At 41.6% G+C, this 27,675-nt stretch overlaps 1 protein-coding gene and 1 long non-coding RNA gene across 4 annotated transcripts in view; one reads left to right on the top strand and one right to left on the bottom strand.

Annotated features, from left to right (window-relative positions):
* GSG1L (GSG1 like) overlaps positions 1-27,675 on the top strand; it is a 353,520-nt gene that overhangs the window by 202,320 nt on the left and 123,525 nt on the right. Inside the window, exon 3 of one of the 2 annotated variants that reach the window (XM_027863126.1) lies at positions 1,172-1,324. The exons of the other annotated variant lie outside the window; for it this stretch is intronic. Within the exon in view, the coding sequence (XP_027718927.1) occupies positions 1,172-1,324 (153 nt within the window). The remainder of the gene's footprint in view (positions 1-1,171; positions 1,325-27,675) is intronic. 2 annotated transcript variants of the gene reach the window in all.
* On the bottom strand, positions 1,257-27,675 carry LOC114043895. 2 transcript variants are annotated; one of them, XR_003569151.1, is made up of 4 exons: positions 27,595-27,675; positions 10,557-10,729; positions 2,259-2,425; positions 1,257-1,337 (listed from the first exon to the last, which is right to left on the bottom strand). It is a non-coding gene; the product is annotated as an uncharacterized LOC114043895 (long non-coding RNA). The 2 variants fall into 2 exon arrangements; XR_003569152.1 differs by lacking the exon at positions 27,595-27,675 and adding an exon at positions 26,951-27,585.

The following is a 27,675-nucleotide window of genomic DNA, read 5'->3' as shown; positions in this document are numbered from 1 at the left end:
GACAGACTGTTTACTTTTTATGTATGTAAAACATATGTCTAAGATTGTTATTAGTAATTGAGTAGTTCATAAGAAAGATTTTGGTAGATCTGAGCATGATATAATTTCAAAAACTAAAACTGTTTAGGAACAGCTAAAAAGAGTAATTATCTTATACAAATGAGAGGAAGAACCAGTACAGAGAAATTAGATGGGGCAGGAGGGCTGTTAGTTCTGGAAACCTACTTTCATCTGGAATGGGTTCAAGAGGGAACGATACATGTACATCTAGAAGAGTATAAAAGCATTCTAAATTTGGAAAGAAATAAAATGCTAAGGGGATAGGGAGGGGCGAGAGGATAAGGGAGAGATCTTTAGAGGGGAGGGTGAGGGAATAGGTGAAAGGACCATATAATAGGGTGTTTAGATTTATGGGAATGGAAGGATAAGGGAGGGATTGTTGGAGGTGGGGCAGGTTAAGTAGTAGGAGGGCAAGGTAGCAGGTAAAGCAGAGAAGTCAGGAGGGATAGGAAGTAAGAGATATGCACAAACATAAAAAAAAGATTAGGAGTAGAATCTGTTAGGAAAAGCATATGTTTATATATGTATGCATGTATACATGTATGTATATATCTATATCTATATATACATATATCCATGCTTAATTGTAGCCTTCTTGTGGGGGCAGGGAAAGAAGGCGGAAAAAGAACAAAGTAAAAAGTGCATAGCAGAGAACAAAAGAAAACCTACAAAGAAGTAAAGAAAAGATGGACAGCTCTCAACACAATATATAGAATTTATTATATAGGCTTTCTTGAGATGGAAATTTATTGATACATGTTTTGAATCCTGTCTTATATTCTGCTGTACACGATACGTTTTTTCGTTTCTTTTTTATATATGTTTATAATGTTTCTTTTTTGCATAATGTATTTAAGTCTAAAATTAAAAAAAGATTTTAAAAAATAGTGCCTGCCCTCAAGGAGCTTACATTCTAGCAATATAAGTTTCATCTCTCTGGGATTCAGGTTCTGCTTTGGTAACATGAGAGGGTTAGGAGGATTCAGAGTGGGAAGGGAGTTTAGAGGGAAGGAGGAGGTCCTGGGTGGCCAAGATTCCATGCTCTTAATATTCCAGTTGTGGGAGAGGAGGTCACTGAAGAGGCTTGTTCTTCTGTCCTTGTATGTTGCAGGTGTGCTTTGGTTGTCTGTGGTTTCAGAAGTGTTATACATCCTTCTCTTAGTCGTCGGATTCAGTCTCATGTGTCTAGAGCTCTTCCACTCCAGTAACGTCATAGATGGGCTCAAGCTCAACGCCTTTGCTGCTGTCTTCACTGTGCTGTCAGGTAAAGGACCTTTCTAATTTTTGAAGATGAGGGGAAAAAATGGAATGAATTGGTCATACCTTTGCATGTGAAAATGTTGGACAAAATGTTCACTTAGTTTCATCCCAAGCTCACTGTAGATCAGGGCCTTTGAGAGGAAAGTTCTGTACCAAAAACTCCTTCCCCCTAAAACTCTTTCCATAGTTTTCATAACTCAGTCCATTTCTTTCTTTAAATAAGTCTTTTAGGACACTTTGGTTCCTCTGAAAAAGGACAATAGACAAAAGGAGCCTTCATCCTAGTCCTGTGAGGACAGAGTGGAGAAATCATAATAATGGGTATTTCTATAGCACTTGGAGATTTTCACCTCACATAAACCATGTGGAGTGGCTGCATGAGTACTGTTATTCCCATTCTTCAGATGAGACAATCAGGCTGCAGAGAAGGTGAGCACCTTCCCTGGTTTCACAGTTTTCCCACTCTAACCCCCGCCTTTTGATTTCAAGTCCAACACTCTAAGAGTGTCTTCTGCTGATATTTCCTCTTTAGTCAAGAAAATGACAATATACTAAGGCTACAAGAAAAAGAAACCCAGATATACACACCAACCAGATGGTTAAATGAGACCAAAAGGGCAAGTAGGAGTAAGATGGAATTTTATAAATGTGTCTGGAAGAAAATAAACACTAGAAAGAAAATATACTACTTGAAAAGACAGGAGATGCAATTAGTGATGATTTGAAAATAGCTAAGCTTCTGAGTGTTTTGTCTGCTTCAACAGGAAAAATAAGGAAGTTAAGAAGTTTAGGAAGTGACGATAGCTTAAATATAGCAAATGATTGTAAAGGGCATGAAAAAGCTGCAGGAATGTTTACACATCTGCCAGTCAGCAGGAGACTCACTCTCTACTTCTCTGGGTAATGAGCAGTGAGGATCAAAGAGCCAAGTGAGGTACCTGGCTCAGGGTGTGGATCTGGACTGGCGTGGCTGCAGGGAGGGTATTCCCCAGTTTAGAAGAATCCCAGGAAACGGAGGCAATTGCAGAACCAACTGGAGGATCTGAGTGCGGGGTGAGTTGCTTCAGTGGAGGGGGTGGAGTTTCCAGTTTGAGGCAGCCACATCCTACAGAAGAACAGATTGTCAGAGCTGGAAAGGGAACTTGGAGGTCATCTGGTTCAACCTTCTCCTACTGATGAGAAAACTGGAGTTTAGAAAGGGGAATTGATTTGCCCAACATTGCACCACCAAAACTTGAATTAGAATCCAAATATTATGACTTATAGTACAGTTCTCTTTTTACTACTTTCAGTTTTCTTGTCTATAATATGGGAATAAGGATAGCACCTATTTTGTAGTTAGAATACTTTGCAAACCTTAAAGCAATATATCAATTTTAGTTGTCACTGTAGGCTATATTGTTCCCACCTCATAATGGCCTCACCAAGCGGCACCTAATTGAACCAGATGCCTTAAGGTCCTCAGGACCAGAGTGTTGTGTGATGTGTTGGACCAGACCCACAGTTCTAGGGTGCTACATTGTCCTTTACCCTAAAGACTCTTCTCTAGAACCATAGTCTCTAAAGTGGAGGCCTTGGCATGATCCCAAAGATTCCATGATTGGAAATGACACCTTACCCTCTCTGGGATGCCCAACTGAAGGACTTGTCTTCAACACAGACACACCATCACCTTCATCGTTGTGGCCCCATACTTACCACCCCACACCTTCTTGCTGCAGGCCTCTTCTGGCTACATAAGCCCTCACCCTCAACTGTCCTCTACCAAGCATAGGACCTTCAGAGCACTTATAACTTCTCCCAGACACCCACACCAGCAACTGCATAGGAAAAATTCCTCATCCTTCCACATTGTGCTTTCAGCCTGCCTGCTAAGTCACTGTGAGGCTGTGGCAGGTGTCCCTTGGTGGGGCAGGTTTTTTGCACCAGTGCAGTGGCTGATGAATAAGAGTCCAGCCCCCATGTCATTCTTCAGTGGGCAGAGTGAATCACCCAGTATTAACAGGCATACAATTCAATTGCCATCTGAATCACATTTCTCATTACATTATCTTTCTTCCCCAAACCTGCTCTTCTTCTGAACATCCCTGTTTCTATCAAAGGCACCACAAGCCTTCTAGTTTTCTAGGTTCAAAATCAGTGTTGTCCTTGGCTCCTTATTCTTACTCTCAGCCCATATCCAATTAGTTGCCAAATTTTGAAATTTCTTTCTCTAGAACATCTCTTTCATATGTTCCCTTCTATACTCACGTAGCGGACACTCTCGTTCAGAACCTCATCACCTTTCACTTGAACTATTGCCTCAGTCTCCTAACTGATCACCCTTCCTCATCTTTCATCTCTCCAATCCATCCTCCAAAGGGCTCCCAGAGTAATTTTCCTAACTCACGGCTCTAACCATGTTGCTCCACTACTAGGTAAATTGTAGTGGCTTCCTATTAACTCTAAGATCAGATATTATTTCTTTTTTTTTTTTAACCTCATCCTCTTTTGATTTTTTGGCCTATGTTTTTATAACATACATAATTACTAGTACCGTAATACATGTATATCAAAAAAGATTGGAGACCACTGGTCTCGGAAGCGAGAAATATGCTCCATTGGTTTAACTCAGACCAGCCATGCTAGACCAGCTATGAGTCCCCTGATTCATCATTACTTGCTTCTCATACTGGTTCACAGTGTGTGGGAATACTGGAGCAGCAGGAATCCTGACCAATACAGACAATCCTGAAAACAGACAGCACACATGTCCACACCCCCGCCCACACACACACACACACACTCACACACACACACACACACACACATACGCAATAATGGTGTAAGGCAAGGAGGCTCAAGGGCAGTTATCATGGACATAACTGCCTCATATCTTTCAGCCTCTCTCTATTTCTTCTTTATGTAATAATACTCCCTTGACCCAGGTTGGGGAGAGTAGCGAGTCCTTGAATAATGTCCTGGAATTCTTTGTTCTGCTTATGTGGAGGGTGGACTGACTCCTGATTGTCTGAGAAACCTCTGAGCCCTTTTACTGTGTAACTGTGAAGAGATTTAGGAGAAGGAGAGAGAGAAGAGAGATGGAGAATGATCTCACCAGGGAAGCCTGCTCTTAGCCGTCTCTGGGGGTGTAGGTACTGGTATCAACATGTCCAGCAGCTGACTTCCCTACATGTCTGGCTCTGGGGCTCCTATCAGCTTTTCAAAAGTCATGCATTGCCTCTTACCCATTTACTTAGAAGTAATTCTTTGTCTGTTGTTCTATCTGAATTTTTCCTCTCTCCTCCAAGCATCTTCACACTTAGGCAACCTAGCGATTCAGAAGTCTCCAAGCCAGTGGGAAGTCGCTTCACCCTCCAAGTGTACAACACAGTGAGACTTGAACCCAGGTCTTCCTCATCCTAAGGCCAGCTCTCCTTCTCCAGCACACCATGTTCTCTCTTCACCTCTTGGTAGCCTAAGAGAAGCACTGGCCCAATTAGCAGCTCCATTTTTTCAGCTGCTCCTGCTATGGTGAAAGCTGCAGAGGGATATTTTCCTCTATCAGCATTCCCCTTCTGCCTCCTAGCCCAATTGCCTGACCATGAGGCTGGGTCAGGACCAAGCTGGCCTTCAGGGATTAGGAACCATGTGCCTGGATTTCTTATTTCCCAATACAGAAGAAAATCAATCAAGTTCTTAGTAAGAAGTGGAATTACATTTGGAAAGCCAAGGAAAATGAAATAGAGAAAGGATTGTGTGGAAAAAAAGCACCTCTCATTTCATCCTCCATAGCTGGAAATCAGTGGCCAAAAGTCCTGGGAGGCCTTTTGAGGGAATCCTTCTCTTCTAGCACTGGCATGATTTGCTTTTTTCTGGCATGGTTTGCTCTTTCCCAACACTACATGATCTTTTCAGGCTCTGCATTTGGTAAGATGTTCAGAGAATCATAGAATTAGAGTTGGAAGCGACCTTTGAGATCTGGTCCAATCCCTCCCCAAACTACAAGTTGTGTCTATAATAATCCCATTAAGTAGTCATCCAGTCACTGTTTGAAGACCTCTAGTGATAAGGGAATTCACTATTTCTTGAAGCATCTCATTCCATTTTTTTCATATCTGTAGCTGTGTTCATACTTCTTTCTTGTCATAGAGAGACACGATTTTCTACCACTGTTGCAATGTTGTCCCTCCCCATTTCTTTGTCACCGGTCCCTTTGTAGGAGAACTGTTAGCCCCTCCCCCACTTTGGTTCTAGTGCTTTCCCCAGGTCGTAAAAAGATAACTTTCAAATTATTTTCAGATGACCCAATGGCTACTGAGGAAGATGAGGGAAGGGAGAAAGAAAGGAGAAAGAGGTGGGGAGGGAGGAGGGGTCACATATAAAAGGAGAGGGAAAGAGAGGGAGAGAGAGAAAAGAGGAGGATGAAGGAGAGAGGAGAAAGACAGAAAAACAGGGAAAGGCACACACATAGAGGGAGAAAGGGAATGAAGGAAGGAGAGGAAGAGGGGAAGGGAGAGAGAGGAAGAGGGGAAGGGAGAGAGAGGAAGAAGGAAAAGAGAAGGGAGAGGAAAGGGCATGACAAGGAGAAGGAGAGGGGATTTCTATCATCCCCTCCCTTTATTTTTAACGTCACCGCCATGATCATCCATTCTCGGGGATGTCATGGCTCATCACATCACTGTTCTCCATCTTCCTGTGACTGATCACCACCACGGCTCGGGTTGTTTAGTGTTGTGTCTCTTGTTACTTCCTGTAGCTGCTTCCTGCTGTTTGCTGTCTTCCCTCAGTGATGGTGCCAGCTCTAACACAGCTGGCATGTGGAGGGATTATACTTATGAAATAAAATATCCAAGACAAAAATGTCTTTAGGCTATTTGGAAACTTTTCAGCTCCTTCAGGCAAGACCAGGGTGCGAATACCTCTGTGCCATTTATAACTTTCTACTCTTTCACTCGGATCTCACCTGTTGAGTGAAGGGGCCTCTTCAGGCAGTTGATAGAACTGTCTACTTTCCCTGCTCCGCCCAAAGTCCCCATTTCAGACTCTTAATCCAGCTAGAATGAATTAGTCCCAAGCGTGATCCCCCCCATCCCCCACCCCAGCAAGGTGTTTCCCACAAGATCTGTATCTCTTGCTGAATGTTGAGTGTTGCTGGTGTTCCTAATTTGCTCCTCCCTGTTTATTACCTGTTTTACTCCATGGCAACTGAGCCAGGATCATGCAAATTACCTTGAGGCCTCTCCAATGCTGGAGAAAGCATCAGAAATAAAATAGGGGGAGAGATGGGAGAAATAATTGTTCCTCAAGGATACGCCAGTGACAGCTAACCAGAAGGGACACAGTCCTGCCACGGTGGTAAGGATTTGTATTTGCTAGTTGTGTTAAGTCAAATCTAACTCTCTTTGGTTTCCACCCATCCCTAGTTCTGTCCCCTGAGGCCATGCAGAACAAATAGTCTGTGACAATGACAAATGTGATATGAGGTGATAAGCTCTGAACCATTATAATACCTGGTTGCAATAGAGATGGTTCAGACTCCATTTCCACAGGCCATCTTTTCTGGTATTTGAAAAGAGCTATCATTCCCCACAACTCCAAGGCCTTCTCTCCTCCAGACTACACATTCCTAGTTCCTTCAACAGATGCTTATGGCACAATTATTACCTTCATCTAATTCAGGACAGAACCTTAGAGAGATTCTACTAAAGTCTCTTTTCTGGGTGACATTGAAATATTGATCAAGACCCTTTGAGTGTTGTCAGTCATTTCTGAACCCAGCTAACTGTACAATCATCCAATTCTGTCTGTCTTATCCACAAGGATATTATGAGACATTGTCAACTGTCTTGATGAAATCCGGTTATACTCTGCCCATAGTGTTCTTTGATCTAATGGCCTAATATTGTGTTTCCACAGGTTCTACTTGACTACTATGCCATTAATCTAGTAGCCCTAGTTACTAATAACATTACTATGTTGCTAAATTAAATGTTACTAGTATTTAACATTAAATGTTACTGGTAACATTAGTCTGATAAATGGAAAAAAACAAGATAGTGTATAAAAATACATAGCTTGTTCCTGTAATCTTCCCACCACCCTCTATCTCACCATTAATTAACTTTTTCATCAACTCAAGTTATCATCCTACATCTCTTTTTCTTTTTTATAACCCATGGGGGGGGGCAGTGTTGGGATGGACATTTGCACTCATTGCCTACATTTCCTTTCCTCTTTTCAACCGCTTACAATCCAGCTTTTGACCTCATCACTCAACAGAAACTAGTCTTTCCAGATTTATCAGTGATCTCTTAATTGCTCAATCCAATTTCAGTCCTCATTCTTTTTCACCTTTGTGCAACATTTAACACTCCTCCAGGATACCCCTACTCCCTTGGTTTTCCTGACACTGCTCTGACCTGGTTCTTCTTTTATGTATCTGGCTTATCCTTCTCAGTGTCTTTTGCTAGATTATCATCCAGATCCTACTTCTGGTCGTAGTTGTAGCCCAGGGCTCTGTCTTGAGCCCTTTTCTCCTCTCTCTCTCAAAACTATTTCTCTTGCTGATCTCAATGAATTCTGCCTGATAGAGTAGTGGAGAGTCTTGGACTTAGAATAAAAAAGATCTGGGTTCCAATACCATCTCAGACACTAGCTGTGTGAACCTGGGCAAGTCACTTTACCTCTGTTTGCCTCACTTACCTCAACTGTAAAATGAAAGTGTTGGATTCATACCCCTAAAGGTCTCTTCCAGCTCTAGTCATTTGACTCTTAAAATGACATAATTAGACTTCATTTCCCCTGAGCTCTAATCTCATGTTACCAACTGCCTATTGAACATTTCCAATGGGATGCTTGATAAGAATCTCAATTTCAACATGTCAAAAACAGAATTCATTATCTTTCTTCTCCCAATTTCCCCTTTTCCTGATCTCTGTTTCTGTTGTGGGAGCCACCTTCCTTCCAGTCTCCCAGTCTTGTAACCTTGGAGTCATACTCAACTCCTCACCCTTCTTCAGCCTCCATATCCCATCAGTTGCCAGATTTTGTTGATTCTACCTCTACAACATCCTTTGCATCCATCTTTTTCTCTCCATTCATGTAACAATCACCCTAGTTCAGACCCTCATGGCTTGTCACCTGGAGGGGCACTGCCTCCTCTTCAGTTTCCTTGCTTCAAGTCTTTTTCCCTCCCTGAATCCATCCTCCACCAGCTGCAAAATTGATATTCCTAAAGCACAAGGCCAACTATGTCATTCCCTTACTCCAGAAGTTCCCACGTTGCCTCTAGTATAAATTGCAAACTCCTCCTTTTTGCATTTAAAACCCTTCATATTCTGGCTCTTTTCAATAAATCTTTTTGGATTGACCTTTATGCACTCTGAATTCCATCCCAGTGGCCTACTCACTGCTCCCCAAATACAGTATTCTACCTCTGCTACTGCAGCAAAAACAAGCCCCATCAGATAGAGTCTTTATGTCTTCAAACAGGCTGACCCTATGCCTGGCATGTACCCTCTTCTCCCCTCTTAGAATCCCTCACTTCCTTCAAAGCTTAGCTCCAATACTACCTCCAACAGAAACCAATCTTGAATTCCATCCACTTGCTAGTGCCCTCCTGGCCCCCCCCCGAAATTCTATTGCATTTACCTTATATATATTTCAATTGTATTTATCTGTGTTCACTTGTTTTCTCTCAATAAAATAAAAGTTCTCAGAATGCAGGGACTGATTTGTTTTGGCTTTTGGATCCCCAGAGTACAATGCTTGGAACATAGCTAATGCTTAATAAATGCTTGAGGGATGAATGAATGACTTCTTTTCAATGAAGCAATTATAATGATCACCTGTGATCTAAAGAGAATACAGTTCTTTTTTTCTTGCTAGTTTCTCATTTTCATCACAAAATATTTCCATTTAAAACTTGTCATTGAATAGACTTTATTCACCCTATTTCACTCCCAAGGTCCCCAAGGTGCATAGGAATTAGTCCCTACAGTTTCACAATGGGTTTCCCCATTTTACCTCCAAGATAAATAAGCCTGGGTTAGAGAGGGAAGCTGCCAAGTTCAGTGGGCAGCAGTCACTGTCTCTTCCCCAGACACCAGCATATGGCATAATTGAGGTCTGGAAAAGAATATGGAAGAGTTTTGCTGAGTTGATTGGAAAGGTAGCATGATATAACTGGAAAGAACAGTGACTTGGACTCAGAAGACCTGGAATCAAGTATTGTTTCAGCCAGTTATTATCCATGTGGCAATGGACAAGTCACTTCATCAGTCTGAGAACTGGTTTCTTCATCTGCAAAGTGGGGATATATTAATACCTGCACCAGTAAAGCACTTTGTCAGCTGTATTACATAAATGTGAGCCATTGTTACTATCATCATTATCATCTGTGCCTTTCCTAGATCCTAGGGAAGGGGTGGGGAACCTGCAGCTTTGAGGACACATGTGGCCCTCCAGGTCCTTAAGTGCAGCCCTTTGACTAAATCCAAACTTCACAGAACAAATCTCTTTAATAAAAGGATTTGATCTGTAAAACTTGGACTCAGTCAAAAGGCTGCACTTGAGGACCTGGAGGGCCACATGTGGCCTCGAAGTCGAAGGTTCCCTATCCCCGTCCTAAAGGAAGAGCAGAACTTACATAATTATCAAAGAAAAAAGTTACTTTGAAAATTTTTGATTAGAATATCACCTAATGTCAGTATATAGTTTAAAAAAATGGACATACATTTTAAAAGAAAAAGATCTCATTTCAAGGAAATGACAGGACCTCCTCAAAAGTCAGCAATAGGATATTCTAAGTACTGATATTTTGAAAGAATATTTTATGATGGAAATAAAAGATTACTTAGAAAAAATAACTGTACTCTAGCTATGTTTTAGTGAACATTTTATTAAATACAGTGTCTGAAAAATAAATTCAAGTTGACTTGAGTTATGAGGACCATCACGGATTGGAAATTGGATAACTGCAAATGTATCTGGGGAAGTGTCCGTGCAGGTACCAGAGGATTGGGGCCTGTGGATGAATAGCATGCTAATTCCATTTTTCACATGCTATTAAAGCTAGGTTTGTTGTGAATATACCACTGGAGCCATCAAAACAGCAAGGGACCAAAAAAAAACCCTGTTAGGAATAAAAAGGAGATTTAGCCAAGGACAAACCAGAACTTACACCGCTTGAAAATCAGTAACATGGACCATAATATTTAATCAAAGAGAAAAAAAATTTGAAAAACAGTACTTACTGAATGGGAACTAGGGATGATGTTAGAGTGCAAATGAGATGTTGTTATACTCTAATGTGGCAACCTCAGAAACACCCGCATCATTTGGCATGTTCAAAATTGCTGTTTGAACATTTGTGGGGCCCATTAGAGGTTGCTTAATATCTATTGTCCCAGTCTATCTTCTACAGGGTCTGTGGACAGGAAAAAAAAAGATAGAGATATCAATAGCTCTCATTTATATGGCATTGTAGGTTTGCAAAGTTCTTTCCTCACAAGAACCCTGTGAGATCTCAAACAGAAGTATTAGCTTCCCTATTTTGAAGAAGAGGAAACAGGCTCAGAAAAGGAAGTGACTTAGGATCAGAGCTTTAGTGGGAAGAGACCTTAGAGGTCATCAGGTGCTACTTGACTAATGCTAATATAGCTAATAAATATCAAAGCTGGAGAGGTGATTTGATCAAAGTCACAAAGATAAGAAGAAATGATAATAGCTCACATTTATATATCTCTTTAAGGTTTGTAATGCATATTCCATCTTATTGCTGTGAGATAGATGCTATTGTCATCCTCATTTGATAGTTGAGAGAACTAAGGTTCAGACAGGTTAAGTGCTTGTATGTCTCAAAGCTAGTAAATATCTGAGGCAGGATTTGAATTTAGGTCTTTCTTTCTTTAAGTCCAGCACTCTGTCCATTATATAAGAAGGTTTCTCAGAAGTAACAAAGTTGGATTTCAAATACAGGTCCTTTGGATGAGATGGGAAGAGCCAGTTGGAAGTAAGGGAGGGAAGAAAGGGAAGGAAGAGAAGAAGAAAGGAGGGAGGAAGAAGGGAGGAAGAAGAAGGAAGAAACAAAGATGGTAGGAAGGAAAAAGCAAGGAAGGGAAAGGAGGAGAGAAGAGTAAATTGAGGGAGAAAGGAAATCTAAGGCAGGCTTTGTGCTTGCTTTGGACACAACAGGGTAGGACAGAGTTGGCAAACTTCATCCTGCTCTGCATTAGGTCCAGTGGATGAGTAGGTGGGACCAATAGAAAAAAAAAATTAGTAGCCTATTCCTTGGGACCCTCTTGAGAAAAGAAATGGGAACCATCAAAGTCACCTTATGATGGAAAAATGTCTCTGGGGATGTTATCTTATCAAATACTGCGTATATCAACATCACCCACTTGTTCCAGAATGTCTCATTAGAGTAGAAACTTGTTGATAGTGCCTGAAGTGTCAGAAAAGTAGCTTCTAATTAAGAAGAGGCTTGCCTTTTGAGGGATTCTATTTAGAAGGAATTTCCACTGTCCCCTCTTCCCTGTTCTTACAGTTGACTGGGTCCTACAATATCAACTTTTCCATATCTACCCCAATTGAGTCAGCTTGGCTGGAGCCCTATCCAGTCCCAACCTGTTGTACAGAGAGTTGGACTTAAACCTGGTATGCCAGACTGGCATCAGTGTGTAACAGGGACTAGAGCCAAGTCCTTAGACAGAAACCACCTGCTGCCATGGCAAAATTCTCCCAGTCACTCCTTGCCTTCAATCTCTTTCCTCATCAGGTCATCCTCTACACAGGTGCCAAGGTGAGATTTCTAAAACATAGATCTGACTATGCCATCCTCCTCCTCAAAAATCTTCCATGTCTCCCTGTTGCCTTTAGGACAAAATAGAAAATCCTTATCTTGACAGTTAAAACCCATAAAGGCTCCCACCTTTCCCATCTTATTTCATATCACTCCCCTTCATCACCTTGTATTCTGGTCATACTGGCTGTTTCCAGTACATGATATCCCATCTCTCATCACCATACCGTTGCACAGGTATTACCTCCTATCTGGAACTCCCTCCTTCTTTACCTGATAGAATCCCTTGCTCACATTAAAGCCCAGTTCTTGGGTGTTACCTACTAAGTGAGTCTTAACCTGATGCCCTTCCCATTAGTTCTTTTATTCTTGAAATTACTTTGGATATATTCCAAATTAATTTACTTGTATAAATGTTTTATCTCCTCCACATAACCCACCCCCCCCAGTAAAATGTTAATATGTTTAGCGAAGGGAGTGGTTCTTTTTGTCTTTGTATCTCCAGTGCCCAACATAGTGGCTTCCTCATAGGCACATAAGTTTCTGAATTTAATTGAGTTGATGAATTGTGCAACCTTGGAAAAATTGCTTCCTTTTTATGGACCTCAGTTTCTTCATCTACAAAATGAGAAGATTGCTTTAGATAATCTCCCACTAAGCTCTAGATTAAAACTCTAACATTCTCTGATTCTGAGGTGGAATTCCCTTCATTCATCCATTCATTTAACGTGCATTTATTCAATGCTTGCTATGTGTCTAGTCCCAGAGATACAAAGACAAAATAAAACAGTCCCTGCCCTCAAGGAACTTATATTCATTTCAGGTGAACTAAGAAGTACACAGAAAAGAAAATTCAAGATAAATACAAAGTCATTACAAAGTTAAGTACTGTGGGGAGATCAAAAGCAATTGAGATGATCCCAGTAGGTTTTCTGTAGGAGATGGTACTTGGACTGACCATGGGAAACAAACAAACAAACTAGGGATTCTAAGAGGTGGAGGGGAGGAAGGAGGACATTGCAGGTATGGGGGAGTGTTGGTGCCAAGACACAAAGATGGGAGATAGAATAGTCATACATGAGAAACAGCAAGTAGGGTTGGTTTGGCTAAAACCTGGAGCCCATGAAGATGAGTAAAATGTAATAAGCCTAGAGAGATGGGCTGAAGCCAGATTGTGAATGACTTTAAAAGCAAATAGAAGCATTAGGGAGCCCCAGAACTTCCTGAACAGGAAAAGGACATGGCTCAACCTTTGTTTTAGGGTTATCAATATGACCACCAGGGAGAGCTTGTGAGAGAGTTCATGGCTCTCCAGCCCCAAGTACCAGAAGCCTCAGGGCCTTAACAACATCGCTATGTTGCTATGGTAGTGTTGCTATGGTAACCAAATGGAGGAAGCTCTCCAGCTCAGACCAATGGCACCTACAGAAGTTCTCATTCTCTTTTCCCTTCCAGGGACTAGGTTTATATGTGCATGCAGGAAACCTACCTCTGCAAACCTCTCAGAGGGAAACCATAGCCTGTCTCAACAGCACAGGGTTAAGGAAAGGAAAGAATCTATTGGTAACTCTAAATTGTTCTTGGATACTTCTGCAAGACTTATGGAAGATAATAGAAGCACCCCTCTCCATGTAGCTCCACCTCCAGCTCAGCTTTGCTGAGCAAGAAAATGTCTCCTGTCTTTGAAACAGATATTTCCTCATCTCTTAGTTTCTCTCTGTATGTTCAATAATAACAACAGCAGCTCCAGTTTTTGTTAGCCAACAGGTGTTTATTTTATAAGCAACAGCCGGTTTAGCTAGCATAAACATAAAATTAAATAGGGAAATCAAAACTCAACTCTGACTGAAATGGCTGGGGAGGGAGAATAAGAAACACCAAGAAGAAAATTGACAAGCAACAAGAAAAAATTCACTTTTTCTCTGGAGGAAAGAAAGGAAAGAGAAGAGAGATATCCTTTCAGCCTCCTGGCTTACCCTTGGTCAGTAATGCAGGCCCAGGCTATTCAATTGTTCACAGTGGGAACACTTCCACAATCCCCTCCTCCTGATCATTGCCTCCGTACCGCACCAAAACAGCTCTCAGCTCTGATGGCTTTACTCCAAGAGTGCCATGACAACACCACCTTGGCCACAAGCGAGCTAACATCCTTTCTCTTTCTAAATCACAGAGAACCTTAGTTCTCCTCCCACCTATCTGACTAATCTTTCTCACGCTTTTGTTGGATCTTCATTCATGCTCTACCGGTATACTACCTATGGGTACTACAAGGGTCTGTGCTGAGCACTCTTTTTCTCCCTATACTTTCCCACCTGATGATCTCATCACCCCCTATGGGTTTAATTGTTATCTCTGTGCAAATCATTTTCAGATCAATATGCCTAGTCCTAATTTCTCCTGAGCTGCAGTTCTGTATCACCCATTTCCTATTGGACATTTAGACCTACATGTCCCATAGACATCTCAAATTTAACATGTTGGAAACAGAACTGTCCCTCCAGACTCTCCCTTCTTCCATACTTTGCTGTTGCTATAGAGGGGATGGCAGTAGCAGCTGGGGAGAAAGGTCTCTTAGAAGAGCTGGCACTTGAGATGAAGATGATACAGAGACAAGAGCAGGAGTACCATGTTTGAGGATTAGAAACTGAGGCTGGTGGGATCCAAGAGAATGTAGAGGGAAATAGAACATAAGAAGTTTGGGAAAGTGCAAAGAAGGTGCTTCCTTGTCTCTCTTCCAGGACACTTTTCTCCCCAGCTGCTACTGGCATACTCTCTTAGGTTACCTTCCCAGTCATATAGGTTCTAAACCTCGGTATCATCTACAACTCCTTTTGATTACCCCATATATCCAATCAGATGGCAAATCCTGTGGTTTCTCTCTATGACATTTTGAGTAAGTCCTCATTTCTCCACTTATACAGGCACCACTCTAGCTCAGGCTCCTCATCTCTTGCCTGCACTATTGCAATAGCCTCCTGACTGGTCTCCTGGCCTCACGCCTCTCCCCACTCCAAAATGTCTTTTATACACAGCTGACAAAGCAGCCTTGCTGAAGCATAGGTCTGACCATGTTACTCCCCCCACCTCCTAACTCAGCAAAATCCAGTAGTACCTTATTGCCTTCAGGTTCAAATATAAAGTCTTTTGTCTGTCATTTAAAAGTCCAGCTCCTGTCTCTGTATCTTTAGACATGCTAGGGATATTCTCTCTCAAAAACCCATGGCTCTTAGAATCCCTAGTATCCTTTAAGACTCAGCTCAAGGGCCTCTTCTTCTAAGAGGCTTTTCTCCCCAGATGCTACTTCCATGCCCTCTCAAGTTACCTTCCATCTACTCTCTCCCTTAGAATAGAAGCTCCTTGAGGGGCAGGGACTTGGGGGACTTTTTCTTTTTATCCCAACTTTTTGCATAGTTCCTAGCACATAGTAAGTACTTAATGAGTGCTTGTTGATTGATGAATTCTGTCCTAAATTAAATCCCAGGCCACTTAGGGATTGCTGGGTAAACCAACCAGCCAGCAGGCAGCAGCTCTCTCTCTCATCTGATTGTGTGGCCATTCCTCAGGGTTGTTAAAAAGCTGATTATATCAATTTGGCAACTGTACGAAGGATGGATTGGAGAAAGGAGAAACTTTAGGTAGGATGACAAATTATTACACACTGTGGTCCTGCTAAATTGGCTTTCTTGCTATCCATCTCCTTTGTCTAAGTTCAGGTAAGAAGTAATGAGAATTAGAGTAAGTCGTATGTGGAAAGAAGGAAATGGAGGCCTGAGATATGGTCAGTAGAAAAAAATAAGACTGGCAATTGATTGGATATGAGGAGTGAAACCGAGACAGAAGAGTTGATAATGATTCTGAGCTTGGTGACTAAAAGGATGGTGGTACCTTCAACAAATACCTTTTCAAGAGACTTTTCAAGGATGTAGAGGAAAGGGCACAGGACCTGGAATAAGAAAAGATGTGGCTTTGAATCCAGTCTTTGGCACTCAGTAGCTTTGTGTGGTGAGTTGCATTATGCCAAATCTTATTGCTCTCTACCTTCCCGACCTCTTTTGTATGTATCTCCTCTCCATTCACACAGCCATCACCTTAGTTAAAGCCCTTATCAGCTGCAGCCTGAACTACACTGTAGCCTTCTAATTGGTGTGCCTGCCTCAAATCTGTCTCCATTGCAATCCACCTCCACACAGCCACTGAAGAGATTTTCCTAAAGCAAAGGTATCCATGCCTGGCTCCCCCATTCCCACACACAAACTTAATTAACTCCAATGGCTCCCTGTTACCTCCAGGATCAGATATACCCTCTTCTGTTTGACATTTAAGGCTCTTCACGACCTGGCCCTTTCCAGCCTTATTACACACTACAATCTAGCCAGATTCATTTCCTTGCTGTCCCTCATGCATGATACTACATATCCTTTTTCTGTGTCTTTGCACGCTCCAGGTTTGGAATGTGTTTCCTCCCACTTCTACCTCTTGGGGATCTCAGGATTCCTTCATGATTCACCTTAGCGTCCACCAACTTCTGCATCCAGCCCTTGCTGGTGCCTTCTCCCAAGGTCACCTTTTTAGCTCTTTATGCGTGCCTCACATATGCTTTCATATGTGTGTGTTGTCTCCCCCTTTAGAATGTGACCTTCTTGAGGCAGGGACTGTTTTGTGTTTAATAAATGCTTGTTGATTAATTCACTGTTTTGAGCCTTGGTTTCCCCATTTGGAAAAATGAGGACGATAGTTCCTGCTTCATAGCATCAAGTTACATCATGGCATCTATTTTTAATATTAGAGCTATTTATGCCTGAATATAAAAGAGTGTTGTTGAGTCATAGTAGGCTAGATCTAGAATCAACCAACAAGTATTTATTAAACACCTATTATGTGTCAGGCAATGTGCTAGATCCTGGGGATATAATTGCAAAGAATGAAACAATCCATACTCACAAAAAGCTTATGTTCTAATGAGGGACACAACAATACACACACAAACAAACAATATATCAATATAAAATGAATAAATACAAACATGTGCAAAGTAATTAAATACAGGGTAGTTTGGGAAAGAGGTCAGTAGTAGTGGAAGGGGAGGGCGGTAATGAAGAAAGTCTTTGTACAGATGATGGTGCTTGAGTGGCATCTTAAATAGAGGGTCAGGCTTGACTAAGGCCAGTCTCAAAATTCAGGCTAAGGATTATAATGAAATGATATCTTCATAGACCATCTAGAATTCAACAAAAGGAGGTTTACCTAATGAGAGCATGGAAAGACTATTCAACAAAGATACAGCACTGATTGATTAGGTGTACCTCCCCTGTCTCCACATTTGCCAGGGAAGAGCCCCTGATGGTTTTGTGAGGAGGAAGCTACAGCAATAGTCTAAGCCTAAGTTCTCAGGACTAATTAAGTCTCCTGATTGGTTTTGTTGCCATTTAGGGAAGTTCCTTTAGCCTACATGGCAGGGACCTTGCTCCTACCAAAGATATCACTGAATCTGAGTTCCCTTGTTTTGCCGCCAAGGAACTTGAGGTTCTATGAGTTAAAATGAGCAAAAAAGGGGCAGCTTGGTGGTGCAGTGGATAAAGCTCTGGCCTTGGAGTCAGGAGGACCTGAGTTCAAATCTGGCCTCAGATACTTGACACTTACTAGCTGTGTGACCCTGGGCAAGTCACTTAACCCTGATTGCCTCACCAAAAAAACAAAACAAAACAAAACCAAAACAAACAAAAAAAATCCCAAAAAATAAAATGAGCAAAAGGAGGTTGTTTGAAAGTGAGAGGCTATAAATGGGAAGAGAATGTAGGAGGTGGAAAATTTGGATAAAGCAATAAGATTAATTTGCTCAGATCCCTCACTTGGTTGCACAAAGCCATCTCAGGTTTAGTCCCTTTGTTGGCTCTAGGACTAAGTTCATTTCCTTGTTTTTCTTCCTTGACGGCTGCCTAAACTGGAAAAAGTAGACTGTGCCCACTGATAATGTTGTGTGTGCAAGGCCAAGTCTCTCTGCATAAATTTGACAACAACCAATCCTTTCAGCCTCACTTTCTCAGCTATCACACTGAGTCTAGGGCAGCAGTGGGTTAAAAATACCAGCTGAGGAGCCAGGCCTTGAAGTTTGGAGCAACTCCTATGGATCTGGTTACCTTTGGCTTTTGTGGGTCAGAGGTCAGATAAACAAATGAACCAAAAAGACAGAGGCAGAGAATGGTAGGAGTCTAAAGTCCACACAAATAGAAAGTTCCTGCAAACAGGAAATTTTCAGGAGCTGAAGGAGAGGGAGCTAAGCAAGTGAAAAAATAGATGTATGGCACCACTAATAAGGAAAAGTCCCTAATACAGAGGCAATTGACTGCTCCAGCTTTTATTTCCTTTTCTTCCTCATGAGCACCAATCTCGACGGAGCTTAGACTGCAGGCAATGATAACAAAAATGGTACCAAGTAGAGTTTGAGGACATAAATAATTGTCTGGCAGAGAGAGTCTTCTGACAAGCTTAGGCTCTGCTTGACCTCTCTGCCTCCCCTTTTCCCCCATTCCAGACATAGTCTGAGTCTTTTGTGAGCTCAGTACCCGCCTTACTCCTTCCTTGTATCAGTCCTATTTTGAGCCCTTCCAAAGGGAGGGTAAAGGGGATATCTCTCTTCTTGGTCATATTCCTAACATGGGGATCATCCCTTTCCAGGAGCAATGTCATAAATAAATAAAATATGTATGATGACAGACCTGAGTCCCCTGGAATGATGTGATAGTCCTACACACTCCATAGGAAAGGAAAGGTTAAATAACTTCTTCTGTGCTCCCTCTATTGTTGTTTTTGTGACATCTTGGCTTGGAAGTAGAGAATAAAGTACTGTCTTTCATAAGGAATGATCACTCTACTGAACCACCACGGTAGGACATCAGTCAACCAATCAAATCCTCATTTAGCCCTTATTAGGTTCTAAGAACTGTTCTAGAATCTGGGAATGCAAGTACAATGAATGGTGACAATTCTTTCTCTCAAGGATCTTGTATTCTAATGGGGGAGACAAGAACATATATTAGTATATACATATAGCATAAATATGAAGTTAACAGTAGCTCAATATAATTAAAAGTAGTTTAATACAAGGAAGTTTGGGAGGGAGGGCACTAACATTTGGTAGGGGTCAGGAAAGGCTTCATGAAGAAGATGACTCTTGAGCTTCACCTTAAAGAGAGGGACTCCGAGGTGAAGACCAGGAGGGGGCCGCATTCTGGATACGTGGGATAGCTTGTCCAAATGTACATAGTAAGGAGATGGAGTCTTGTGTGTGGAACAGAAGAACAGAGAAAAGTTCAGTCTGACTAGATCTCTGAGGGCAGGCTGGAGAGTAATGTCTGAAGAACCCCTAAAGATAAGTTGGGGCCAGACTGTGTAGGGCTTTAAAAGCTAAACTGGAGTTTATATTTTATCCTAGAGGCAACAGGAAGCCACTGACGTTGATTGAGTAGAGTGGGGTGCCACGGTCAGATTTCTTCCTAAGGAAAATCACTTTGGGAGCAGTGTGTAGGATGTACTAGAGAGGTGACCTGAGGAAGGGAGGCGAGTTATTCAGGAGGCTTTGTAATAATCTAGGTGAGAAGCAATGATGGCCTCAACTAAGGCTTTGTGAGTGGACAGAAGAGGTCAGCTTTGAGAGATGTCTTGAAGCTATAGATATCAGGGACATAGGCTTTGAGTCACCTTTTCAAAAGCAAAGAGGTATTGGCTCTGAAACTTCCATATTCTCTCCATTGATCCACTTCACACTGGAACCAGAAACATTCATTTTCAAGTCAACCAGCCAAGGTTTGGTATATGGTCTGGTCTGTGGGATAGAGAAAAGCCACCCTGGGATGGAAGCTATGTCCTTATTGACAGATAGCTCCAATAAAAATAAAAAAAAATAGCTCAGATTTATATAATACCTTGATTTTTACAAAGCACTTTCCTCACATACACATAAAACCATACAGCATATTTTAGGAGCACAGGAGCACAGATTTAGAGTTGAAAGGAATCTTAGTTCCATTCCATATGCTAATGCAACTTCCTTATTTTACAGCTAAGGAAAAGGAGTCCTAGAAAGGTTAAGAGACGTACAAGATCACATAGGTAATAAAGTGACAGGTAGCACTTTCCTCATTTCACCACACTTCAAAATATCTGTGATTTCACAGTGAGTACTCCAACCACCAATGCATATTCCAACCCCTGCCTGCCTAAGTAGATAGTTTCATGGGTTGCTTTGACCCCTCAAAAATCATTATACGGTGGTCAGCTTTCTGGTAATGATCCTCTTTGCATTATCAGATGACAGGTACTCAGTCTGTGTCTGGGTCTAGAATTCAGATCCTGTCCAAATGGGTAGGCTGTTCCATTGGCATAGTCTGTTAGGAATTCAGTCACTTCCATGTCATGATAAAGCACTGAAGTACAGCAGTGTTGGAGGCATAAGGTAGCACACTTATCATTATCCCTGTTTTACAGATGAGTAAAATGAGGCCTCGTTTGTCATTTGCCTTCAGTCACAAGAAGCTCAGACTCAGAACCAGGTTTTATGCTTCCAAATGCATTGTTCTTTTTACATAATACTGTCTCTAATCAACTAAGCTAATTGGTTGTAAAAACCAAATAGATAAAACACAGCCAATTCTTCCCCGAGGTTCAAATCAGAGACATCTCTTCTTCTGGGTTCACTGGTCTTTTATCTTGATAATTGCTGAGTTAAATATACCTTTTTTTGTACTGTATTCCCCTATGTTGTTCTTTTATTGGAGTTCAGGAGGCTGATTTTAATTCCTGATAACTTTAAAAGGTTCAGGATGAGAATTTGGCACTTAATCTAATAGTCTGGGGGGCCCCACCAGGTTGGTTTGCTAAAGATTGTTTCCAGTCATTTGTGTTTACTGATCAGGGGAAATATATTCCCAACACACAGAGAAATGTTTGCCTTCTCATCTTTGAGTGTTGGTTTTATTTCTGGGAATGTATTTGTTCAGTAGCCAACAATAGTCTATGCAAATAGGCATAGTGACATCAAATGAGTGCAAACCCAATTAAGCTGGTGTCTGACATGCTGTACTATTGTACCTGGTGCCAATAAGAAAGACTTCCTATTGGTTTTCCCCACATCTATTCCTCGGTGTCTTCTGCTGAATTGGGAAGCCTTTTGTTATTCTAAAGGCCTTTGACACAGGGGGGAAAGCATTTGAGGAATGTGTGTGTGTCTGTGTGTAAAGGCCTAATGATTTCTGGAGGAGGCCTCTCAAAAGTAGCATCACCTGGGGGGCCAAGCCTCTGGTGATGTTCTCTCTAAAGTTTAATTAGGCTGATCGTAGAGCAAGACATACTGCCCATTGATAGAACCTGTCAGAAATTGTTGTCCCATTGACTTGACCTTTGGGAATGGAGGGTCACCTCCAAACTACAAGAAATCACTGGTTAAAATAAACTTTAGCAGAGGTTATTTTTTTCTTAGCAAAATATAAAATATCCATCTCACCTGCTTTGCTAATGAAAGAAAAAGAAATAGGAAACTTTAGTAAAAACAAGAACAACAACATGTTAGCTTCATACCATGTTAGTAAAGAGACAGAAAGGAGATAGAAAGGGAATAAGTAGGGAGAAAAACAGAGGTGCAGACTGGGAAGAACAGACATGGAGGGAGAAGAGATATTATGAAATGAGACATGACCAAGAAGAGATGCATATTTCACAGTGGTGACTTACCGAGCCACCAGTAGTGAGCATGTTACTTTACTTCTTCTCTCCCACCCTGCCAAATACATAAACCTTATGGTGGACTGAGCTACTCTTCTCCTTGGAGTGTGACTTTCTCTACAGTTACTCTCTTGGTCCCTTTCCTTGGACCAATGTAAGGGCAGATGCCAGCCTCATTGCCCAACCGGTATGCTTCCTAGCTGCTATTGCTGACTCATTTGCCCAGAGAAACCCCAGTAAATGTATATAACCTTTGCCCTGGGAAATTGTAAAAATAAATTAATAAATTTCTCATATAACTCTGAGCCCCCAGCCAAAAATGATCAGATCAAGTAAGAATACATATCCTTTAGCAGCTTGCATCAACAACTTTAGCATATTTGCCAATTTAAGAGAACAAAATAAAATTTTAAACTACAAAAAAAAAATTTAGAAACAAATTTTTAAGCAAAGTACCCTGAAAGCCCCAGAGAGGTATTAGTTTTGAGAGCAGACCTTCACCCTTTTGGGAGAGAGAAAGGGAAGGGGGAGAAAAATAAAGATCACTGGTCTCAGTGCTATGGACTTCAGCAGCATGGGTTTCACTCCCACATGCTTCATCATGATTTATCCATAATGCATTGTGTCTGTGTCTGCTTTTCACAGCTGCAGCCCTTCTGCTACTTTCATCTCCTTAGCCCTTAGGCACCTTTTCTTCTTCTTCCAAGTCCAGACATGGCAGGGGAGATCTTTTGAATCAGGGTCAGCCCTTCCCAACCCCAAGATCAGATCAGGGCAAAGTCCATGAGAGATTCAAGAAGAAGGGCACCAGGAGATTTCTGCTTGAACCAGCAAGCATCTCAAGCATTTTGATCCTCGTGGTGACACCCACATGAGGCCTGCAAGACCTCACTGTACATATAATGGGTGGATAGACAAAAGGGACTTTAGAGAAATACAAAGGGAGAAGGAAAGACACAGGGGGTATGCTGGAGCCAATTTGTACTGACTCTTGAGAGACTATTGAATTTTCAGTCTGAGCCCTTATACCTCAGAAATCAGCAAAGGATACAAATCAGGACTTGATTTTTGTTTTGTTGATTATCTAGACTTAAGCAAGTGTTGGAAAAAATGTTAATAATGCTGATTAAACTTTAAAAGTATGTTGTGCATACATTTTTTTTCTTACAGTCGGTTGTTAAACATTCACCAGCACAACCCTGGACAGACAACAGAAGGTGTGACTGAGGGAGATGTAGAAAAAGAAGGGGGGGAGGGAGAAAAGCTTTAGGGGGTTCTGAAGTTTAATATTAGGTAAACTGTTTAGTCACATCTTACCCTTGGGTTTCAGGTTAAGACTTCTCCAATTGCTTCCCTATCCTGACCCTGAGTACCCTGTTATCTCCAGTCTCAGCCTTCCATGTTCATCAAGCCTTATTCCAGCCTGGTCTCATGCCTGTTCTTCACCATAGCCCCTGTCCTTTCCTCACACAGTCTGCGAAGGTTCACTCCCATACCCCATCCAACATCTCTTCTTCGTTAACCCTATGCCTAAAATCAGTCTATCTGGTCAGTCAAGGTAAGGTGTTTGAGGGAGTGTCAATATATATGTTGAAGTCTCCAAATATGAAGGCAGGAGTTGGAGAGAAGAGAAAGACTAGGAGCCAGGCACTAAAGTCATTGAGGAAATATTGGAAAAATGCATGCTAAAACATTTTTTGATGTGTAACTGGGGGGAAAATAGAATACTATTAAAATTAAATGAAGTCTGAGGAATGGAGAGTATTTTGGAAGTTGGTAGACAACAGTTACTACAATTTTGATTGGGTGGTAGATGTGGATTGAATGAACCTTGAAGGAGGTGGAGGGAGAGCCTGGAAGAGACAATGCGGAGCAAGGAGTATTCCAACGCCTCTTGCTTTGACCAGTGTTTTCACCAAACCAGTGTCCTTGGTTTTTTTAAGCTTTTCTTGTCCTCTTCTTCCTCAATCAAAACCACCTACTATGTAGTGATCATTAAAAGTCTTTACCTTTTTATTGTCTGAATGAATAACCCAGGGGACTGGCATCTGGGGTTTTGTATACATTATGTTTTTGTTTAGATATGACATAAGGGCAGGGCAGCTGGATATTCTAAACAAGACAACTGGAGGCTCTAAATTTTAGGAAATTTAAAATCTCAAGAAAAAAAGGAAAAAATTGTTTTAACTGGGAAATTAATCCCTGAACTCTATTAGCAGGGCGAGGTAATTCCCTGCCCTTTCATTTTAGTGGTTAAGGGGGCCCAAAGGCAGAACCAGTTTTGACCTCAAAACAAATTTATCGTCTTTTCTCCTCTTTGTGCTGAAATGCTTTGATACACCTTAACTTACTGTTTTCCCTCCGGCTAAAGATAACTCCATCATTTTTTCCCCTTACTTACATCAGCAATGGACCTGATTCCTGAACTCAGCTATATTAGAAAGAGCACTGGACTCAGAGTCAGAAAACCTGCACTTGAATGCCAGCCCAGTCCCTAGGTTTCCTTGTGTAATGTTACTTTCTCAAGATGACTGGCTCACAAGGAGACATCTTTAATGTCTCTTCCCATCCCCCTCCATTTTCCTTCAAGGGAGGCTTTAATTTCTGCCAGGAGAAGAGGCAATAGTTTGGGGCTAGAGACTGGCCATTCTGCTCTCTCGGAGAGGGGAGGTACTAGGCTAGAATTATATCTATCTGTTCCCTAACATAGTGTTAGTCTATGGGAAGTAACTTTAAGGTTCAAGCTAAACTCCCGATTGCTATTCATTAATGGGAAAGAAAGTTTTGTAGTTAAGCTTGGCTCCCTTACCACCAAGTACCAGTTCCATAGTAAATGCACAAAGTAAAGAGCAAAGAAACCTATTTATCCAAGTCAATAGCAAAATAGAAATTAAAGAAAGTATATGCAGGAACATATTGCTAAATATTACTAAACAAAATAGATTCAAGGAGTGCTCCCACTGGGAGCAAGATAGTTCAACCAAAGGAGAGAGTCCAAGATTCTCACCTGAAAGGAACATTCCCTGAAGTCTCTAGTATGGCAAGGTGAGGATAAAGACATGATAGACTGCCAGTTCCTCTCATGTCTGCATCTCCCCAGAGTCTTTCTCTCCCTTCAGCAATCTTAAGGGAGGTTGACATCGGATATTGTCTCTTTAGAAGCTAAAAGAACTTCTGAGAACTCGCTTCTCTCTCTTGCCAATTCTGCCCTGTCCCTCACACAGGCATGGGACATTGATCTCCAATAATGAAGAGACAGTCCCATACCAATGGGCTTTGTGGATTGTGTTACATTTGTACAGGTCTTTTCACCTTTCTGAATCTCCATTTGCTCTTCTGTTGAACAGATATGGTAAGACTTGCCACTTCACAAGGTTATGGTGGGGATTAAATGAGACAATAGACATACAAATGCTTTACAAACTGTAAAATACTCTACGAATGTAAAGTAAGCTCTTTTAGCCAGAGTCAAGATGATAGGATTTCACACACATGGAATTTACTAAGGGAGTCTACTTTAATGATGTGCCCTGCTGCTAGGAAGATGGTATCTTCAGTTTGATATTTTATGTTGTTACCTACAAGTGTGTTTGTAGACTCTGAGTTGTGGACTTTAGGACTGGCATGCACAAGTAGTGGTACCATTTCTGATTTTGGTCCTCATCTCTGGCTATAGGCTTAGGTCTTGTAATGTTGAATTCTTTGGCCAATTTCTTAGAATAGTGCTTCCTGCTAGGATGCTGAAGCTCTGTCTCTGGTTGGTTTTCAATAGGAATTTCAATTTTTGTGTTTTCACAGTTATAGAACTGGAAGGGATCTTAGAATATAAAACTCAGAATATTAGAGCTGGGAAGAACCTTATAACACAAAACATCAGATGTTGAAGGGACCTTAGAACACAGCACACAGAATTCTGGACCTGGAAAAGGTCTTGGGGACTATCTAATGAAGCCTTCTTTTTACTGATAAAGAACCTGAGATCCTGCAGGAGAGTGACTTGCCCCGAGCCACAAAACAAATCAGCAGCAGAGCCAGGACTCTAGGACTAGAACCTAAGTCTCCTAACTTCTCAGCCAGTAGACTTTCCACTACAACACGTTTGGCTTAGCTCACCTGTTGGTGATGGCGAAACTCATTTGTCTGGCATGTGGCTAAGTTCATTTCTAACCTGACTCCCCCTTTCTCATTTTTTTTCTGATCTAATCAGAATTTAGCTCTAGGGTATCAGAGCAAGATTAATTTCCTCCTCCTCCTCTCCCCTGTACTCCATATTTTAGATTTTTTTCACAGTATGGTTCAGTGCTAATGTTGTTCATTAAAGTAAAAGTAGCATTAGTTTACTGATAAGAAGCCATATGTAATGGTACCAAGTAACAATTCCCAAACAGGCATCTTTCCTTTCCCCTCTCACTCCCTATGCTCTCTTAGCTCTTAGTGAATGCTTGAAAAAAATTTTCCTTGAATTTTAGGACAGGCAAAGAAGTAAGCATTCAGTTTGACTAAACAGTTGGTCCACAGATCTCAGAGAAGTAGCCTCACCCTTTAGAACCCTTTCATACTGTACCCCCATTCCCTTCATAGACCATGTCACAAATGGAGTTTTAGAGCTTTTAAGAATATTTATGCTGGCTAGAAATAGTTAAATCTATAATTCAGGGCAACAGAAATATCAGTAGGAGTTGTCCAGAAGTGAAATAGGTTGCCTTGGGTGGGAGAATTTGGGCAGAGGTGATAGGAACGTGGTAGATTTTCGATGTAGATAGGCTATACTCACACCTTTTCTAGCATAAGACATTCTGTGCTAGTACCATCTACAGTTGTCATAGGATCAGAGATTTGAGCTGAGCCTTAGAGATCATCTGGACCAGTGGTTCTCAAAGTGTGGCCAAAGTGTGGCCCCTGGGAGTCCCTGAGACTCTTTTAGGAGGTCTAAACTATTTTCATAATAATACTAAGACATTTAAACTTCTAATATGATAAATATCTATATAATTCACATAAACAAAAGTTGTTTGAGGACCTCAGTCATTTGTTAGAGTGAGACTAAAATGTTTGGGAACCACTAATCTAAGGCAATCCCTTTATTTTATAGAAAAGGAAACTGAGGTATGAAGAGGTAAAGGGACTTACTGAATTTCAAACAGGTAAAAGGTGGCAGAAGTAGGATTAAGACCCAGGTCCTTTGCCCTCAAGGGTAACATTCTTTTGACTGCACTGCTTCTTCCATATTGCTCTGTGCTGGCCAGCTTTTCGGAGCTACCTGTCCTCTTCTTCAGCCTAGTTGCCTTTAGACCCCTTCAAAGGGCTCCAGCTGCCCTCCATTGGCGTAATTCCACCCAGGATCACATTACAGGCTTATACACAATACATGTTCAATCCATAAACAACTCCTCAGCCAAGTTCTGAGGAAGGAAGGACCATTCTTCATAACTACTTTTCCTCCTGTTGAAACAACTTTGCAAACAGTTCACTGCAGTTTACGAGCCCTCCTCCGGTCCTTCTTGCATCTCTTCGCTAAGCCCCATTTAACATATCAGTCTCCTAAGCCGGTCCTCTCTCCCAGCTATGGCACAAACTCCCTTGCTATAGACCTGGGCTCCTTTCCTTCCTGATTATTGTTTAATTTCCTGCTCCTGGCTTGTTGCCCTCAAGCTCTTACTTCTCTTCCAGCTTTGGCTCCCTCAGCCTCTGTCACTCAAACCCCAATTCTTTCTTTTACTTAGTCTTCTCTAGCCTAATCCGGTGAATAAATAAACTTCTTCTGACATCCATACCTCCCCTTGAGCTCCAGTAACTCCTTTGCATAGTCCTTCCTTCTGTTTACCAGCAAATGTCTCCCCATGCCGCCTTCCTTC

The sequence above is a fragment of the Vombatus ursinus genome, unplaced genomic scaffold (genome assembly GCF_900497805.2).
Source record: "Vombatus ursinus unplaced genomic scaffold, bare-nosed wombat genome assembly UNPS02014770.1, whole genome shotgun sequence".
Taxonomy (NCBI): domain Eukaryota; kingdom Metazoa; phylum Chordata; class Mammalia; order Diprotodontia; family Vombatidae; genus Vombatus; species Vombatus ursinus.
The sequence above is the reverse complement of the archived record's forward strand: the minus strand, read 5'-3'. Positions and strand labels throughout refer to the sequence as shown.